The sequence below is a fragment of the Phascolarctos cinereus genome, unplaced genomic scaffold (assembly GCF_003287225.1).
Source record: "Phascolarctos cinereus isolate Bilbo 61053 unplaced genomic scaffold, phaCin_HiC Scaffold_9;HRSCAF=440, whole genome shotgun sequence".
Classification (NCBI taxonomy): Eukaryota; Metazoa; Chordata; class Mammalia; order Diprotodontia; family Phascolarctidae; genus Phascolarctos; species Phascolarctos cinereus.
Window position 1 is genome coordinate 78,534,049 of NW_027556402.1, and position 20,916 is coordinate 78,554,964.

The 20,916-nt window shown below is 36.1% G+C and overlaps 1 protein-coding gene and 1 pseudogene across 1 annotated transcript in view; one reads left to right on the forward strand and one right to left on the reverse strand.

Moving 5' to 3' along the window:
* The window catches only part of GLRA3 (glycine receptor alpha 3), a 174,150-nt gene that overhangs the window by 40,375 nt on the left and 112,859 nt on the right, over positions 1-20,916 (forward strand). Inside the window, exons 2-3 of the mRNA XM_078148847.1 lie at positions 4,352-4,479; positions 20,292-20,359. Coding sequence (XP_078004973.1) covers positions 4,352-4,479; positions 20,292-20,359 — 196 coding nt within the window. The remainder of the gene's footprint in view (positions 1-4,351; positions 4,480-20,291; positions 20,360-20,916) is intronic.
* Positions 14,883-15,303, reverse strand: LOC110215961 (trafficking protein particle complex subunit 2-like protein pseudogene; annotated as a pseudogene).

The following is a 20,916-nucleotide window of genomic DNA, read 5'->3' on the forward strand; positions in this document are numbered from 1 at the left end:
TTTTTTGGACATGATCAATACAGGAATTTGTTTTGCTTAACTCTGCATATTTGTTAGAAGGATCATGATTTTCTTTTATTCTTTTTCCATTTGAGGGTGAGGAGAGGTGATGGGAGGGAGAGAAATAGATTTTTTAATTAAAATACTTTCAAAAATAATAATAAAGATTATGATATTAAATGTTTCTTGCCTCATGAGCTCATAATAATAGTAAAAATATAAAATTGAATACTTAGCAGAATTTTTTTCCTTTCTTTTTATCCCCAGTGATCAACAGAGCCTGGCATATAGTAATACTTATTAAATGTGTCTTAACTGAGTGTTATGAGTTAACTGACCACAGATCATTTATTCTCCTCTTGTTATATATAGACCACTGTATTAAATTCTATAAGGAGATTGTAAGGACATGGGAGACACTTTCTCTTTCCTTCAGACCTTCAGAGTCTAATTGGGATGGTATAGTTTACATATATGAAATAGCCTAATATTATATAACATGTGATCAGTTACCAGTGATGTAAAACTAATAATACAGAAGTGCCAGTGGAACACAGAGAAAAGGATGCATTTGTTTTAGCTAGAATGACAAATTGTTGAAGAGTTGAATTTTTTTGAATTTAGGGTTTTTTTTCAAATTTTAATGTTTTTTTTAAGTTCAAATTGCCTCAAATACTTAGAATTGTGTTCTGAAGGAAATCATCTCTCTCTCAGAATAGCATATCTTAAAATCAATAATTAAAATGAAAAAAGTCTTAAGTTTTTAAACATGTTGAGTCTACTTTGAAGTGAACTTAAAGCCTGGGGGTTGGTTAAAAAAGGGAACTTACCCATTGACCACCTAGAACTAGGTAATACACAAAATAGCTGGTGGCAGCTTTCATCTCCCCCACTACCCAGCAGTTGCTCTTGGACCCCTGTGACCACTCTGGAAGCAGAAGAGAAAGTTAGAACCCGTAAGATGGGTACAGGTCCACTGGTGTTGCTTGAACATGGAAACCTTGCCTTCCATTGGCTGTGTGATCAAACTTCAAGCTTCAGCTGAATCAACAGTGTGATAAGGTAGTCAAATAAGCTAATGAAATCTTAGCTTCATAAATAAAAGCATCACATCCAGAATATGGCAGGTAAGAGTGCCTGCCACTGTACTCTCTGTTAGATCATGTCTCAAACATTGTGCTCTTTTTCACATGTCACATTTTTTAGAAAGACACTGACAAGTCATACCAGATCCAGAGGAGGGCAACCTGATAGTGGCGAGATGAGAAATGATATCAGATAAGAAAAGGAGGAAGGAACTGAAGATGCTTGTTCTGAAAAATAGAAGATATAGGTTTCAAATTATAGATGTCTTTAAGTATACGAAGGGCTGCTATAGAGAAACAGAGTTAGGACAATTTTATTTGGCTCCAGAAGATAAGCTAAGACTAAGGGATAAAAGTTATCAGGAGGCAAATTTCAGCTCACTCTGAAGAAAGAATTTTTGCCGAGTTGAATAGTCTGAAAATTGGATGGGTTTCTTGTTACTGGAGGTATTCAAGTGCTGATTGTATGACTATTTTATAGAAGAAATACATGTTTTGGGCAAGGGTTTGGACTGGACATCTCTCTAAGTTTCCTTCCAACCCCTGAGTTTTATAATTCTCTGAGGAATGATAGACCATTCTATGAGATGATCTTAAGGGAAAGGGTCAGTAAAAGTGAGTCTGCTTTTAGGAGGTTAGGAGGATCTTGCTTTAACTTTACAGTGCATCTATGTGTAGCCCAAGACAACACGTCTTTTGGGGAGCTTCTGTGCAAATTCTCTGGACCAGATGAAATGATGCACAGGGAACAGTTGGTTTAACAAATTCCAATATTTTGACATGGGGAGAAGATTGACACCCCTGTGCCAGCCTCCCCACTCTCAATTATGATTCATTTATGATAAGATAAAAGGGTCCTATCTATATTTTACAATATCTTCTCCACATTAGGATTTCTAAAGGAAAGATTAGAGGCTTAAGAAATAGACATAATCCAGGGTGTTGACAAAACCAGTGTAATCCCAGCTGAGGTGAAAAAATTGTCCACATCCATAGTCTGTGAAAATATAAATCATTATGACTCCCCATTATGACAAAACTCTAAACTTCATGCACTGGGGAGGGGGAGGATCTCTACCTTCTCTTCCTTCCATCAATCCCAAAAGATAAACCAACTCAGAATAAGCAAGAGTTAAAAGATTCTTTTAAGCAGAGTAACATGACCACGATGGGGGTGGCCCAGAAACTTGCATAATCTTTCCTTCTTGTTCATCCTTGGCTCTCAAAGAGGACTAATAACATCAGGAGGGTGGGTGATGTGTTGACTTCCAAGTGAATTGGATTTAAGTAAAGCAGCGCTGTGCTTCGTCATGAGCCCCACTCTCTCCTCCAGTGTCATCAGAGTGCATTGGCAAGACTTAAGTCAATATGACTAGAGATGGCTCCCAAACAATCTCTATGTGACCAGTGGCAATACTGCAGCCCGTTAAGACAGTCGCTAATCTATGTTCACATGATGAGTAACTGAAAGAAGGTTTAGCTGGTAGCTAAAAATCATCCACTTCAATAGTTAACTACTTAGCTAGTGGTTAACTCAGATATTTACTTAGTGCTAATTCAGACCACTAAACTGGTGTGTGTGTGTGTGTGTGTGTGTGTGTGTGTGTGTGTGTGTGTGTTTTACTTGGGGGGCAATACATGAGCCAATATAGCAAGTGAATATTACATAACAAATATTTACTACCACACATGGTGGTACATAGCACATGGGCATAATGTATCGTACGTGATAAGGTAAAATTAATTCACAGATGTTCAACTTCGGGCTTTACTTTCCTGATATTAAAGTTATTTTAGCTGCAAAATGACAAATTTGAAATGTTATCTTTAAGGTCCCTTCCAACTCTAAACACTTTAAGTGTCAGGTTACTTCTTAAAGAAAGAACATGATGATTTTGGTTTTGAAGGTACACCTACATGGTAGTAGTAGGTATTTTAATAGTGTTAGCTACGCTGGTCAAAGGCCAACAATGCCTAATGGACAGAGAGGTAACATGTTAGCCTGAAAGTGAAATCTAGAGATCTGCTACCATCCATAGAAATAGTGATTAGGATTTTGAGTTCAGAATAAGGGAATAGAACCTAGAAGGATATAGTCATTGGAAGGCCAAAGGAAAACGGAAGCTGTGGCACCATACATTTAATATGTTTGGCAGTTGGTGAATATTTGTTGGTTGACCAATGAAAAATACTGTAGCTAAAGAGGATGATGAATACCTGACCAGTTTGACTAGAAGCTTGCTATTGACCATTATGGCAGAAGCCTAGAGAGAGGCTGAGGTAGAAGACACATGCTCCAGTGGACCTGCTTGGGAAAATTTTATAAGTAAAACAAACAAAAAAAAAGTATTAGAAAGATTTAAATTGGGGTGACTATTCCCTGACATAGATTTTTATCATGTGATATCTAGTTGCACAAATTATACTTACAATTCTTTCCCTTCTTGACATAGATGATTTCTGAATTTGAGTTATTCATGCAGTGGTTTTGTGACAAAAGAACAAAAGCTTGATAAATATAGGCCAATATATGACCAACTTGGGAAATATTCTGCCTTAAGAAAAATATAATTATGTGTGCATTGAGGGATAGTGAGGTTAGAGTTGAGAGAACTTCACACAAAACTTTTTTTAAAGAGAGAAAGAAAAAGTTGTATTTTTGCATAAATGAGCTATTTAAATTTGATAGTTATTTCATTGAGCTGGACTTTTATGGTTTATTTGTTCTGTATAATATACTATATTTTTTTGATTCCTCAATAATTATTATGTAAAGAAGCCAGGTTTGGGAAATGGGCAGGGGTTTATTAGTTTTTGAAAGTCTGGTGCCTTGATTAGTTTTTCTCTGACTTCAGAAGTGAAATTTATCTTACTTGACATATGCATGCCACTAGTCCCAATTCTTGGTTATGATTTAGTTCAGCATTTCCCAAAATATATTGCATGCAATGGGAATATAGGTTCCATGATAAAAATGGAATTAATATTTTTTTTCTAAAATATTATTACTTCTACATTTCAAATGGGGCCTTATACAGATTGAGAAAGTTTAACTTCAAGATGAGGCCTGAACATGTAAATTTCACAAACCTACTGGTTTGGCTTAATGAAACTCCCACTACCAATGTACTCTAAGATTTCTTTCACTGGCCTAAAGATATTTTTACTTCTGAAGGTATTTGAATAACCTTATTAGTTCTTAACTTACATGTGCGACTACTGTTGCCTATTTCATGAAATATGGATCTTATCTTTTTTCTTTATAGTTTGGTTGCCACAAAGGAGACAGACAGTGCAAGATCACGTAGCACACCAATGTCACCATCTGATTTTCTGGATAAACTAATGGGCAGGACATCGGGCTATGATGCAAGAATCAGACCCAATTTTAAAGGTAATTTTTCTGCCTACTGTGGAGTTAATTTGGCATATTTCTACAAAGTAATGCTTTTCAGGGGTTGTTTTGCCCCTTAAAAATATGAATGCAAAAGGGGAAAAGGATCTGTGCTCAATTTACAATTTTGGGGGAAATACTTTTTTTAGTTCCTCATTCATGGAGGAAATATACAGGTCTGGAATTTATCCATTCACATTGATTTCTTCCTTTTCTAGAGTCTCTGTACTTTGTATTTTGATGCTTAATCATAGGAAAACTAGATATATAGCCAGAAAAGAACTTAAGAGGTCATGTAGCCAAACCTCCTCGTTTTGTAGATGAATAAATTTAGGTCCAAGACATTCAATAAGGTTTACAAGGTCACAAACCTAGGAAGTAGGGGCGCTGGAATCATATATATATATATATATATATATATATATATATATATATATATATATGCCTTCTTGTATGGCAGCTAGATGTCTCAATGAACAGAGCATTGGACCTGGAATCAGGAAGACCTGAGTTAAAATCTTGCGTCATACACTTACTAGCTAGTCACTGGGCGAGTCACTTAGACTCTGTTTGCCTCAGTTTCCACATCTGTAAAATGAGCTGGAGAAGAAAATGGCAAGCCATTGTTTTGCCAAAAAAAAAAAATAGGGTCACAAAGAGTCAAACATGATTGAAACAACATAACAACAGCAGCAACCACAAAGTACATGGAAATTATGATAATACCTACCTGCCAGGATTGTTGTAAGGATCAAGTGAGACAAGCACTTAAAAACTTATTAGCACAATGTCTGGCACAGAGTGGGCACTTAATAAATCCGTGCTCTCTCCCTCCATTTCTCCTGTAAATCCATCTTGTATTCCTGCTTGGACTGAAAGTTCTTTGAGGACAGAAATCATGGCTGATAGATTGTCAAATTCCTTACAACGTGCTGCATAATGTAACATGCATAGTAGACTCAGTAAATACCTGTTGGTGAAATGGATAAATAAAAACAATAGATAAATAAAGGACATCTGATTTCACTTGACAATACTTTTTGTACAATTTCTTTGTTTTCAGGGAGTGTAGGCAATGGGGTTAAGTGACTTGCCCAGGGTCACACAGCTATTGAGTGTTATGTGTCTGAGGTCAGATTTGAACTCAAGTCATCCTTACTCCAGAGCTGGTGACCACCTAGCTGCCCCTTAGAATTTCTATCATTAAAAACAATAACTTTCCTCTGCTGTAAGAATGGTTAGTGTAAAAGGGATTGATAGCAAGAGGGAAGAACTAAAAATGAAAGAAATCTGGAGGTTTTGCAGCTGGATAAGTAAAAGTCTGATGTATTTACAAATATGATTAATTTTTAAGTCGTGGTTGATACTGCCTCAGTTCATCTTGCCTCCATCCTTGGTTACTTAATTGCATATCAAAGTTCAAGCTGGGAGGAAATAACCCTGCATCCAGCTGGGCCTTAGAAAAATTCCTCTTTTTGACAGGTATCTCTAAGTTTTTATCTCTAAACTTAAGGCTTAGCAGTTCAAGTTAAGAATAAATTTGGGAGTTTAACATGGAAAATATGGAATGGTAATCATCTGCTCAGATTATGAGATAGAAAAATGCAGATGTTCAATGAAAAGTAGACTCATTATTGTGCTTCTGTAATTTGGAAAACCAGAAACATCATCTTGTACACATTAGAAAGTAAAAAGGAAGAGGAATTTTTTTATACTTTTCTCTTTTAAAAAAGTCTATTTAAAAATGCAAGTGTATTTGAACTCTTCCTGGATAAATTGCTTTGAGAGATTTTCCAAGAAAAATTTTGGTAGGTATTTCAATAGAAATTATAGTCCAAATATTTTTGCTAATTTCTTGGACAAATTGGTTTGATTTTATTAATGTTAGCCAGCCAATGGTGTTTTATGTCATTTAAACTGTACTTATTTATCTGTATTTAAGAACCAAAAGCCCTAACTAGGTCCTTAAATTAAGTCTGGTACAAAAAGAATTAACTTCTCTATATATGAGTTTTTTCTTTAAAATTTAGCAAATTCACTAATCTATAGATACAATAGTATTTGCAAGAGTAGGGTAATTTATTTTGACACCTAACATCCCTGTGCTTCAATACCTGGAAGATCCATGATTATGCAATATCAATCAAAGGCCCCCCCAGCCATGCCTTGTTAGAAAGTCTTTATGAATTCCTATGGTTAAAAAAAATCATCATCTTGTATTCAACCTTCTGGGTATGAACCTCTCTGAATTTAGCTTGTTTATTCTTTGGGCAACCAGTCTGGACAAATCTTCCAAAGCTTGGTCAAGTCCATTGTTATAACTGCTGTACAATATATCATGGAGATTATCTAGTTTAATCCTTCAAATGCTACAGGAATCCTTTCTTACGCCATCACTGATATATCATCTAGACTCTTCTTGAACCCATTCAACAATGGAGACTATATCACCATGTAAGATAAGGTAGTACCTCGTTAAACACCTATAATTATCAGAGCCCAAATATTCCTCTTTGGAAATGAACAGAAATAAGCCTTCAAATATTTGAAGATACAGCAGCCTCTGTAGTTCATGTCTCCCAAGTTTGCTCCTCTCTAGTCTTCAGTTCCTTCAACAACCCCTTGCTGTAAAACCTCTTTCTGCCCTAATTGTCACGACTTTTTCCAGTTACTTGACCATATTCCCACAATATGTTTAACTATACCCTTATTAATTTTGCGATTTTTAAAGTTTCACTACCTCAGCCTAGTCAGTAGGCAAAACTAGATCTAGGCAAAATTGGTGAGTAAACATAATATTCCTTCTATACCTTTGCAATCCCATTTTAGTATCCCTTACTTCTCATTCCCAAAGTGCCCTAGTCCTCTATTATGCCGCTTGTCTCTCTACTATGTCCTTTTGTTCAGGGTACCCTGATCAGTAGCCCCTTACTATCTTTATCACATGCACACACACACATACATATATGTGTGCATATCTATATATATATAGATATACACATACATACACACACGTATGTATGTATATATAGATATACACACATACACACACATACATACACACAGACACACACACACACAGACACACACACACACACACACACACACACACACATTTATCTTTTGCCAAGTGTTTGAATAGCCATTTTGGTAAATTAATTCAAACTTGTGAAATTGCCTCTTCTAGGTAATTTTTGTGTTTTAATAGTGGCAAGGAAAATAATGATGAAATTTAGATGCCATTGGCAGAAAGGATTTAAAATTATATTAGACAGCCTCTTCAACCTATGCATACAGTTAGTGCCAATGGTAAGGTATGATTTAGTTCAGCATATGTTAGATGCAATTGGGAATAAAGTTCTCATGAAAAAAATGGTGCTAAAGATAATTTTCCTTCTAAAAAAATACAATTATGTGTGCACCAAAAGTACTTACTATGTGGGGCAACTTTGCATCAAAATTTTGTTGGTTTTCCTTCACTTAGGGAATTTCTTATTCCCCTACATTCCTTAAGCCAAAATTTAAAGGTTTTATCAACATATTCTAGCTCCCAAGTCTTTCATGACCCAAAGTATTTTGGGAAAAGCCAATGCAGTTCGTTGAACCAGGCAAGAGAGTCTCCTAGCTTTAGAAGGGGGTATAAAAAAGAAAAACTGGCACACACCACTCTCTGATGGTCATAATGAGTCACTGCATCATGTTCTGCAAGACGAGAGTAGAGAACTAGCTCATTGGGTCATAAATTTAGAGGTGAAATCTAGTCAAATCCCTTCATTTTATATATGAGGAAACTGGGGCTTAGAAAGATGAAGTGAATTGCCCAGAATCACACAGGTGATAAAATGGCAGATCAATGAGGGCAAACCACGATCCTGAAACTCTTGACTATGATTCCTTAGTATTTTATTTCATTTGCATTCAAGGCTGTTGTTAACAGGTCCAAGGTAGAGTATATACTAAATATGTGCAATGTCCCTCATAGCTGTGAGTTATATGGATCTATTGTGAAATACGTAAGTTTGTAGAGTTTAGATTATATGTAGTATTCTCACAATTCAGAATTACAGGATCAAATTTTAACTCCTAGTTTATGATTTCTCCAGCTCTAGAAGGGGGACAATAACAATTTCACTACATAGCTCACAAAATTTTCATGAAGCCATTGGTAATAGGGGTTGGAATAGATGCCCTCAGTTCTCCTACAATTCTCAGTCATATGATTTTGTGAGTACCCACTGCATTCGCCTCACAACTCTTAAAACTAGTTCCATTTAGCCATGAAAATTTTCAGCTTTTCTAGAATTGGCATGAAACAGGGGGAAAGAGCAGGAGAAATCATGGTATAAGAAAGGAATATTTGCTTTTGCTACAGAAAATTTATATAAACCCTTATCATGTAAAATCAGCCATCATTTTTATAGGATTGATTTCAAATATCTATACACACCAGAGGCCATTAATGTTAAACTAAGTAGTTAGTTATTATTCCCATAAGGTGACTAATCCAATCACAGGCTTGCTCAACTAAGCCAAATGTTGAACACGGTTGTCAGGATATCTTTGGCCAGAATCTTGGTAGAATATGGCAACAATGAATTGAAGCACCAGTTGGAGCAGGGGTATGGGATGGGAGGAGGCTGAGCCCCAAGAATTATAAGGTAAAAAAAGTGTAACATGCCAGCCAAAATAGCCTAAGCTAATCTTAAACTGCATAGTGTTGACAATGAGGAAGGTTGTCATCTCACCATTCTTAGAACTAGTCAGACAGTACTTGGAGCATTGAATTAATTTCTGTGTATGACATTTTAAGAGAAGATTGATAAGCTGACATGTTTCCAGAGAAGGGTAAATAGGACAGAGTGAGGACTTGAAACAATTCTATATAAAAATTAACTGAATGAGCATAGGGAAAAAAAGGATTTACCGGAGACATAATGACTATCTTCAAATATCTGAAAGGCTACATTATGGACGGGAAAAGGATTCTGCTTCCACTTGAACTTAAAAGGCAGAAAACAAGGATGCAGAGAAAATTATTGGGCAGCAGATTTCCACTGAATATAAGAAAGGCTTTCCTAACAATTAAATTTGAGGTGTCTTGTGAGGGAGCATGTTACTTTCATTTAAATTTTTTCATGGAAAATGAGTTTCTTCTTGAGTATATGATAGAACAGATTCCTACTCGGATATAAGTTAGATGACATGAAACTCTTGAATTCTGAGAGTATACATTTCTCTGATTCATTTCTCTATCCTGTTACTTGTACTTGCTTGGGTCCCAAAGGCCTAGAAAGGATGGAAATTAACCATTTGGGATTGGCATAGAATAGAGCTATGGGAGCAAAGTTTGAAGAAGGACATAGATAGGGATGTCCCATTTTTGTCCCCTATGAGTCTCTTCCAAAAATATTCTAGGAAGCACAAAAAGAGACCCCTTATTTCACTGATCCTGTTCTTAATTTAATCAAGAGGAATATTGAGTAGTGATTATTGGGTTTTGGTGCTCCTGGGATTCTTAATCCTCCACCGAAAAAAACCAGAACAAAACAAACCACTGCCTATGTCCACATATTTACCTTCCTATCTAGATTTAGCTTTCTCTTCCAGATTATTCGGTCTCAAAATCCATTAGCTTGATCCATCCTGGGTACAGCTCTACGGGGTAAATTTTAATCTCTTTTAAGCTGTGCCCCTGTGAGATCTTGGCTCTGCCAATGATTTCTCTAGGTACTGGTTTATGCTAAGCAATGAGGGCTTCATATTAATGGTTTAAATTTTGTTTGAGAATACATTATATTTAAATGTTTTGCTAATATCAGTAATTAACAGTTCTGTAAAGGTCGTATGTGTGGGAAAACAAAACCCCCCATTATTGTTATGTGTCTATTTGAATGTACAAATATGTGAATGTATGTTTGTGTATAGACATGTAAGTGCATATATGCATATAGCTGGGTACCTGTTTCCTGGATTTCAGGCTTGATACCAGTAACCAAATATACAACTTTGTGTGTGCCAGCCTTAGAGACACAAATGTATAAAGTGCTGTCAAATAGCACAGCATCAAAAGCCCTTGGGCCACAATGGCTTCATTTCAGTTCAGTTACAAAGAGGCTTTTCCATTTTCTCTAGTTTTTGCTCCCATCTACTTGACTCAGTATTGAAAACCCTAGCCCTGTGCACACATCTTCAGACTCTTGGGGCTAAAGAATACAAAGCAGCCTTCATAGTAACAGCTATATGCTAAATTCATGTCTCCAGGGCTTTGTTCCTGAAGTGATTTCTTCAAAACTTTTCATTCTCATCTCTTCTGAGCTCTACCAGTTCAGCGTTTGTTGTAGCAACTGCAGTAGAGAAAATATTCTCATCTTATGTATCTGCATGAAAAGAATGTGAAGTCCTATGGCTGTCTCCTCTCCCTGATTTCTCTGTGTGACTGCCTTTCTTTCTTCTTGTCTTTGCCATTTGACATATTTTATTCTGAATCTGCATATGATGTTTATATTTCTTTATTAAAGAGCAGTGTGTTCAAGTTTCCTTTTGGTTTGCACACCTTGTTCTCTGACACAAGCTATCCACTCATAGGGGAATCACACCTCTTTCCACTGAGCTTACCATTTATAAATGCATTTAAGAGGAACACAAAAAAGATACTAAGTAATGTTACTTTACAAAGACATTGCTTAAGTGGAATTAAGATCAGGTCAGGCCTCTCTGTTCCCCATCAATGAGTTCCTCAAAAAGTCCTTACTCTTCCTAAGGCCATCCCTTGTGTACAGGTTGAAATTGCTCTCTATGCAGATCCCAGAACCCTGAGTCATCAATTCCTAAAGGATAATATACATATATATATATGTGTATATATATATATATATATATATATATATATATATATATATATATATATATGTCAATCCCTAACTTAAGGATTATATATATATATATATATATATATGTCTTAAGATCATTGACTTAACTACTTCTTGAACAATTAAACTGATATTTAAATCTTATCAAAACAATAAATGTATCCTATATTATCACTTGTATTAACTAATATGTCTATAATTCATTCATATAACTTCCTCATTTACGATCAATGAGAATCAAACATTTAATGTCAGTCAACTGTTCTGTTGGCGATCTTCCAGGCTCCGGCCCTGTTGATAAACCATCCCCAAATAAAAATCCTACCTAATGCCATGCAGTTCAGTTATGCCGCATTATGGGCTGATTAGCACTCAAATCATCACATATGCCTCAACGAAAAGCATAGATTAGCTGAACAGGGTATTATGGACCTGAAGTAGCAACCAATAGCCAGAGAATTCTAACTACATCCGCAATTCATGGGCCTGCTCTGAAGCATCGCAAGCCTTGAGAGGGCGGGATGGTGATCTCTCGTGAGGTGGATTGGATATGCTAGTTATGTAAGAATATAGATTCATTCTTCATTGATGATATGTCTATGTACTCCAATGATTTATGTCTTATGTAAAATGTGAGATAAATGTCTTATGTAAAAGATGGTTTTTATGTAATTCTAGATACGCATTTACTTTGAGATTATTTAGCATTGTTGAGTTTAATGTTTTTAGTATTATTTCAGTAGAATGTGTATCCTTATATGCTAGGGGTAAATAAATGAATGCACTATACACATATATATATATAAAACTTTATAGCATACGTCTTATGTCTTAGTTACATTAATATATAATGTATTTAGTACTGCTTAGGTTTAATGTATATTATTATATGCTAGTGGTAAATAAATGAATGTACTATATACATAGAATGTGTTAGATAATGAATGTTATGTTATTGAGCATAGATATAATGTATTTAGTACTATATGAAGATAATGTTTATCTAGTACTACATGAATATAATGTATTTAAAATGCCTGTGCAATATCTTTTTTCTTCACTCATTCTCTCATACAGCCTATAATAATTGTCCTCTGAAACCATAAATGGAGCAAACTATGCCAGTTTGTCCTTTCACACTTTTGGTGTTTCTCTCTGAATCTCCATTTCTCTTACTGTTTCTATCTAATATTTTTTACATTAATCTCTTTTGGAATTTTTCAGTGAATCAGGTGATATTGATTAATATGCCCTAAACCCTTTCACTGTATTTTGAAGGCAGTGTGGGAGAATTTCTGAACGCAGCAATAAAAGTGTTGAGTTATGTGCGACGAAAACAGGCAGAGATGTAGCAAGAGCCAAGATCCTGCAGAGAGCTAATGATCATTTTGAAGCTTACAATCTACTGCATAGTTGGGGTTTGAACAATTTGACTCTGCTGGCTTGTTCTCTTCTATCTACAAACCTACTCAGATTTTCCCTTCATCTTGCCACCTCTTTAAGTTGCGTAACTAGCTAAGGATATGTATAAATTGATAGACAGATGGAGATATGGGTACAACTGGGTGGTACAGTGGCTAGAGTTCTGGGTTTGGAACTAGCAAGAACTGACTTCACATTTAGCCACAGACACTTACTAGCTGTATAACTTCCAGTAAATCTCTTAACATCTATTTGTCTCAGTTTCTTCATATGTAAAATGGGGGTGATAATAAATGCATGTATCAGTGTCCAGCACAAAGTAGCCACTACATGAGTGCTAGATAGTAGCAGTAATAGGCAGCTAGGTGGCACAGTGGATAGAGTGCCAGGTCTGGAGTCAGGAAGACTCATCTTCTTGAATTCAAAACTGACCTCAGTACTGTGTGACCCTAGACAAGTTTGCCTCAGTTCCTCATCTGTAAAATGAGCTAGAGAAGGAAATGGCAAACCACTGCAGTATCTTTGCCAAGAAAACTTCAAATGGGTCCCAATGAGTTGGACACAAATGAAAACAACTAAATGGATAGTAGTAGTGATGCCATCATCATTATTGTTATTCCATGCATGTATGAATAAACAAACATGTATGAATATGTATCCAGACACACCTGTATTGCATGAGTGTATGTCTATACACATACATGTATACCTATGTGCCTTTGTGTTACATCCTAGATACTGCAACCTGCTTCTTCATCTCTGACTTCATTTTATGTCTTTGAACATACTGCACGCCAAAAACAAGATTTCAGCATTTTAACAACCCGTGATTTGCCTGGGAAAGTTCTTTACCATTTTATACCTGCTTTGAGCTCAGAAATGTCACGAAGAATCAATCTGATCATAGATTCATGGAAGAGCTGGGCATAGGTCATTTAATTTAATCCCTTTATTTTCTGGGCAAGAAAATTGAAACCTAGAGAAGAAGAATAACTTGTCTAAGGTGACATAGACTGTTAGTAGCGGAACTAGGACTGGGACTTTGGTCTCCCAATCTCCAAGTTTGAATGTTTGAAATATTTGCCTAATTTTCTCTTTATATGTGTGTGCTAATAATTCTTTTTTTTTTCCACCAATTCAACTTTTTATTGAATGAAGTTTTAAATAGTCTTTCACTTTACACAAGAGTTTTTGGACATCCAGAGAGCAGCTTTCATATTATACATAGGAGGAGGCAATATATACACACATCTGCAAGATACAGGTCTGTACAAAATGGCATTTTTCTTTTTTTAATATTTTTTATTAATTTATTTTGATTTATCAACAATTACTTCCATAAATTTTTGAATTTTAAAATTTTCTCTCCCTTCTTCCCCAAGATGACATGCAATCTGATATAGGCTATACATATACATTCCTATTAAACCATATTTTCACATTAGTCATGTCATAAGGAGGAATTAGAACCAATAGGAGGAACCACCAGAAAGAGGAAACAAAACAAAACAGAAGAAAAAAATAGCAAATAATATGCTTTTGGTCTGCATTCAAACTCCATAGTTCTTTCTTTTGGATGTGGATAGCATTTTCCATCATGAGACCTTTGGAGATGTCTTAGATCCTTGCGTTTCTGGGAAGGGCTAAGTCTATCACGTTAGTCATCGCACAACGTGGCTGTTACTGTGTATGACATTCTCCTGGTTCTGCTCACTTCACTCAGCATCAATCCATACAAGTCTTTCCAGGTTTTTCTGAAGTCTGCCTGCTCATCATTTCTTATAGCACAATATTCCATTACATTCATATACCTCAACTTCTTCAGCCATTTCACAATTGATGGGCATCCCCTCAATTTCCAATTATTGGCCACCACAAAAAAGAGCTGCTATAAATATTTTTGTACACATGGGTCCTTTTCCCATTTTTATGATCTCTTTGGGATACAGCCCTAGAAGTGCTGGGTGAAAGGGTATGCACATTTTTATAGCCCTTCAGGTATAGTTCCAAATTGTTCTCCAAAATGGTTGGATGATTTCACAATTCCATCAATGCATTAGTATTCCAAACAAAATGGCATTTTTCAAAAATAATTGTAAACTATACTCTTTCTCAACAAACCTGCACCATCATGAAAGTCACCATGTTATCAAAGGCCATAAAATGATTTCAGTCTCCAGGGTTATAGGAGTGGTTGCACATGACATCTGTGTAGGAATTATGTAGCTTTCAAGACATACTTTGGATCTCATTGTCTCGAAGTGTTGTATTGGAGGAATCCACTACCAAAACAAACTTCACCTTGGAATTTGTCACATAGCCATATACTTTGTAGTTTTCTGTGGGGTTAGGAAATTCCAGATAGAGCTCCCTCTGATCCACGAGGGCCTATCCCATTTCAGAGACCTTCCACATCTACCATATCAAGAGATGTGTGCACTGTGTAATGGAACTTCAGCTCATGCTCTGCAGGGATGCTTCAGATGTAGAGTGAGTAATTCTCTCTGGCCATCTCTGTGATACATGCCACCATCTTGGTAGGGGAGGGAGTGCCAACAGCTCTTTTGGAAGATGGAGGAATCAAGTTTTTGCAAAAGCTTGCTAAAGACTAATGGGAGCTTTGGTGCTACTTATTCCTTCAATTAAACAAGTGATTTTTAAGCATCTACTATGTACCAGGCAATATGCTAGGCCCTAGAGATAGGGAACAAAGAATGAAACAATCCCTACTCATTAAGCAGCTTACATTGTAATGGGGATACAAGTACATAAAAATATGTACATGTGGCATAAATACAAAGTTGAAAAGGGTATGCTTATTTAGCATATATACATATATGTTAATTCATAGATAAAGTTGTTTGGAAAGGAGAGGTACTAGCAATTGGGATGTTCAGAAAAAGTTTCATCTAGATGATGGTTTCTGAGTTGTAAATTAAAAAGAAGAACTTTGTAAGACAGAGATAAGGAGGGAATGCCTTATAGAACTGCAGGATGGCAGGCAAAGATTCAGAGATAGAAGAAGAAATGAGGAACAAGTCCAATTTAGGTCAAGTGTCAGAATGAAAGAAAGAGAGAGAATAGTATCCACTAAGAAAGTTAGGCTGGGGCCAGATTGTGTGGGACTTTGAAAGCTAAACACGGGAGTTTTTGTTTTGTTTTGTTTTTCATACTAGAGGCAAAAGGAAGTCACTAGAATGGGTGAGTCACAAGGCCATGCCTGAACTGCTACTTTCCTACTTTATGGAGTGGATCTTTACTCCTCTATTTCAGGCCTTAACTCCTCCTTGACTTAATAATTAACCTTCTAGAGTTCCCATAGCTGAAAATCCCATCATCCTGCAGCCCACCAACATGGGAAGAGGCTTTCTGAGCTAACCTAGACTTGGTTGATGGTTCAGTTGTTTTTCAGTTGTGTGGTTTTCTTGGCAAAGATTCTAGAGTAATTTGTCATTTCTTTCTCCAGCTCATTTTGCAGATGAGGAACTGAAGCAAACAGGGTTAAATTACTTTCCTAGAGTCACAACACAGCTAGTAAGTGTCTGAGGCCGGATTTGAACTTATGAAGATGAGTGTTCCTGACTCTACTGTCTGCTCTGTCCACTGGGTCTAGGCTAACCAACAGAGAGCCCATTCCTGGGCCTATGATGAAAGACTTTCCAGTATAATAGGACATGCTAGACTTTGTGCTTGGCTGGCTGAGTCTACAGTCAGGCTGGCTGAGTCTACAGTCAAGCTGGCTGAGTCTGAGGCCACAGAGGAGGACTTGACTGAAGGGAGAATGTGCCTATAATTATAATAGCGACAACTCATATCTTCTGTACTGAAAACTTCTTTAGGTGCCACATTCTGGGATGATGCTGTGATCTCAAAGGCCGTATTAGTAGAGCCCAAGCCCTAGCATTTTCCACCAAGGTCAAAAGACTTTATGTGCGGTCCATATGATGTATCACTAAACTTAGGACAAAGAAAAAGATTCAGAAAGTTTCTTCACCAGAAATGTGGCTAAAACATCATAATTTTCCAAATAGTAGCTAACATTGACATAACATTTTAAGGCTTACAGTGTTTCATTCAGTCCTCACAGCAATTCTTAGAGGTAGGTGCTATTATTATCCCTACTTTACAAATGAGGAAAGGGAGACTGAAAGTGGTGACATGGCTTAAGCAGGGATCACATTGCTAGTAATTGTCCAAGGAAGGATCAAAACTCAAGTTTCCCTGACTCCAAGTCCAGTGTTCAATCCACTGTCCCACCACAGCAGATTACCAGTGATTCTTCCTTTTTTTCTGAATACTTACTTTTTCTCTGGGTTTTTGTGGCAGTACTCTCTCCTGCCAATCTGACCACTCCTTTTCAGGCTCTTTTGAGGACTCTATCCATATCATGCCTTGTAATTGTGGGTATTCTCAAGACACTGTCCTAAGCCCTCTTTGCCTCTTTGCATACATTCTGACTTGGTGAACTCCTCAACACCCATAGACTCAGTTTCAATCTCTTTGCTAATAGCTCCCAGTTTTATATATCCAGCCCTACTTGTTTTCCTGAGCCTCAGCTGTGAATCACAAAATGCCCATTAGTTATTTCAAATTACATGTCTTATAGACATCTGAAACTCAGTCTGTCCAAGACAGAGTTCATTGTCTTTCCATTCAAACTCATCTATCATTTGAACTTCCCTATTTTTTAATGAGCAAACCACCATCCTTCTAGTCCCAAATGTTTACAACTCTGGTGTCATTCTTAATTCCTTAATCTAGCTAACATTACCTTCAGATCCAATTACCTGCCAGATCTTACCAGTTCCACCTCCACAATATCTCAAATCCATCTACTTTTCACTACTCACATAGACACCACCTTAATTCAGTCCCTTGTGACCTCTAGCACAGACCATTGTAATTGACTGTTAATTGACTCAATTGGCTGAAATTTCTCTGTACTCTAATCATCCTCTAGGAAAGTGATTTTCCTTAAGCATAGGTATGACCATGTCTTTTCCTTTCCAAATAAACTACAATGGATTCTTATTGCCCTAGAATAAATATAAATTTATTTGCTTGGCTTTTTTATTTTTAAACATAACTTTTTTATTTTATTTTACTTTTTTTTCAATTAACAAGCATTTATTTTCTCCCCCTCCCCACTGGAAAAAAAGCCCAATCCTTGTAATGAATAAACACAGTCAAAACAAATTCCCACATTGGTCATTCCTAAAATGTATGTCTCATTCTGCACCTGTGGTCCACCACTTCTCTGTTAGAAAGTTCATCACTGGTCCTCTGGAATCATAGTTGATCATTGCTTTGATTAGAGTTCTCAAGTCTTTCAAAGATATTTGTCTTTACAATATTCCAATGGTCTTATAGATAAGGGGAACCTCAGAGAAGTATAATGCATGCCGTTTCACTGTCAAATATAGTGAAAGTTAATGGCTGGGGAAGGAGGGAAGCTCAGGTTTCCTGACTCCTAATCTGGGCCTCCTTCCATCCTTTTTAAAAATTGTTATTTATTTTTAATTTATGGAATAAAACAAGCATTTCATAGCATAGTATAATAAAAAGATGATTGCACATGAAACTGCAAATATATTGTGTACAAATTGCTATTCCTTTTAACTATATCATAAAGTTATCACGTAAATTTCTTTATTTTTCCTTTTTTTATTTCCCCCCTCACCTTAAAGCCCTTGGCTTTTAAAGCTGTTCAGAACCATCCTCCAACTTACCTTTGTAGCTTTATCATCGTTCTCCTTCATGTATTCTATAAAGCCACTAAAAACTGGCTTGTTAATGTTCTTCATGCATGACTCTATCTCAGCGCTGTTGTATTGGGTGTCTTCCATGTTTAGAATGTATCTTTCAAGGCTCAACTCAGGCAATACTTTCCTTGACTCTCTCACCTAATAATTCCTTTCCTCCCTGAGCTCCATGTATTTGGTTTATTTTTAATTTGTTCTGCATATATTTATAAAAATTCTTGTTGTCTCTTCTAATATGATGTAAGCCCCTGGAGGGAAAGTTGGTAAGGGTAAACCCAATATCAATACTCCCTCAGTTCATGCTCAATGTTGGGACAAAATGAGGTATTCACAAGTTGTTGGACAGTTAACAAAGGGTTTCTTTTGCCCTAACAAGACTATGCAACAGATTCTCTGGATGGACTGCACGCGCACACACACACACACACACACACTGTCTCCACATGGAATCATGTCTGGTCAGCAAAGCAGGTTATGATGAGTCATGATCTTCAGAAATACACCAAGTAAGAAGGTTCCTAACTCCATGTAGGGGAGGAGTTTTTGTGCTTTTAGGTGACCAGGAAAGGAGACAGGTACCAATCAATTCCCAGAGACACCTTTGTTAGACTTTTAAAAAGGGAAAACTAATTTGTTACAGAGAAACAGAGGGACCCTGATCCTATTACACGATAAATATTTGATTTGTGTTCACAGTGCCTGACACATAGTAGGTACTTTAGTGGAGAATATAAGGGCCTGGAGTGCTATAGTCCAGGGAGTCACAAAGAATCAGACATAACTGAACAATTGAACAACAACAATAAATGCTTGCCGAAAGACTATAAAACGAACAATTTTGAAAAACCAAAGAACTCTGATCAATGCAATGAACAACTAAGATTCCAAAAGATTGATGATGAAGAATACTATCTATATCCTGATGGAAAGGCAATGGAATCAAGATGTAGAATGAGACACATTTTTGGACATGAACAATATAGGAATTTGTTTTGCTTGATTATCATCTTCTTTACAAAGGTTTTATTTTCCTGTTCTTTTTTTGGAAGCAAGAGGAGAAAGCTACTGGTTCACTGAAAAAAATAAAATTTCTTTTGAAAATGCTCATTATTTCACATATTTGTATTGGTACATTATGATTGATATTAATAAATGTTTACTTAATTAATTCATTAACATGTGAACAAAAGTTGTGATTTAGATCAGTAAGGGGAGTCCCCACATCAGCGAAATAACAAACCTTCTGAAGTACTGATGTCAGTTCTCAATCACTGAGAGCTTTATACATTTATAAAGTGCTTTCTTCACAGTTACCACATTTGGAAGAAAACTACCAGTATTATGGTCTTCAGTGTAAAGATAAGAAAATTGTCCTTCGGAAAGGTCAAGAGAGTACATAATTCAAAGTCTTAACAGAGCATGACCTTGACCCCAGGTCTTCTAATTGTGTTGTTCAATCATCAACTCTTCGTGATCTCATTTGGGGTTTTCTTGGCAAAGATACTAGACTGGTTTGTCCTTTCCTTCTCCATCTCATTTTACAGATGAAGAAACTAAGGCAAACAGGGTTAAGTGACTTGTCCAGAGTCACATAGCTAGTAACTATCTGAGGCCATATTTGAACTTAGGTCTTCCTGACTCCAGGCCCAGCACTCTACTATGCCACCTACCTGCCCCACTTCTGTTAGTATGCCCAGAATTATTTCCTCTACAAATTTTTGCCCAGTATTCTTTTTTACTGTTTTTTTTTCTTTTTCAGGCCCTCCAGTTAATGTCACATGCAACATATTCATAAATAGCTTCGGATCCATTGCAGAGACAACCATGGTAAGCCATTTGACATCGTAAAATGTTTCAACTCCAAACTTGGAGTCATTTAAGTAACAAGCAGTCTGTTAAAGATACATGTGTGTATGCATATATGTGTGTATGTGTGTGTATTAAATATTAAATAACTGGTATAGTTAAATAATAATAATGTTTTATTAATGCTATTTTAAAGAATAATTATAAATGTAATGAAAACTGATCTTTACATATAAATAAATCTGTAACCTAATGCTTAAAATCCCAGAACAATACCTGAAGTTTTGACTTATAAATCAATGGCATTGCTTATTGATTCAGATTAATTAATGGCCCTTTGTTGAAATGGATTGATTTAAATAACTAATAATTCACTCTAGTTTATAATTTTGTTAAACTTTTGTTTACTTATTCATTATAATATGTATAGGATTTACATACCATTCTTCCAAGTTATAAAAAAAATAACATTACATTTTAATGTTACAAATTAATTTGTATATTTTTAAGTTGTATGTGATTTTTTTGTGATAGTATAATATTAATTAGGAAGCCAGAGTTTAGATTTCATATATATG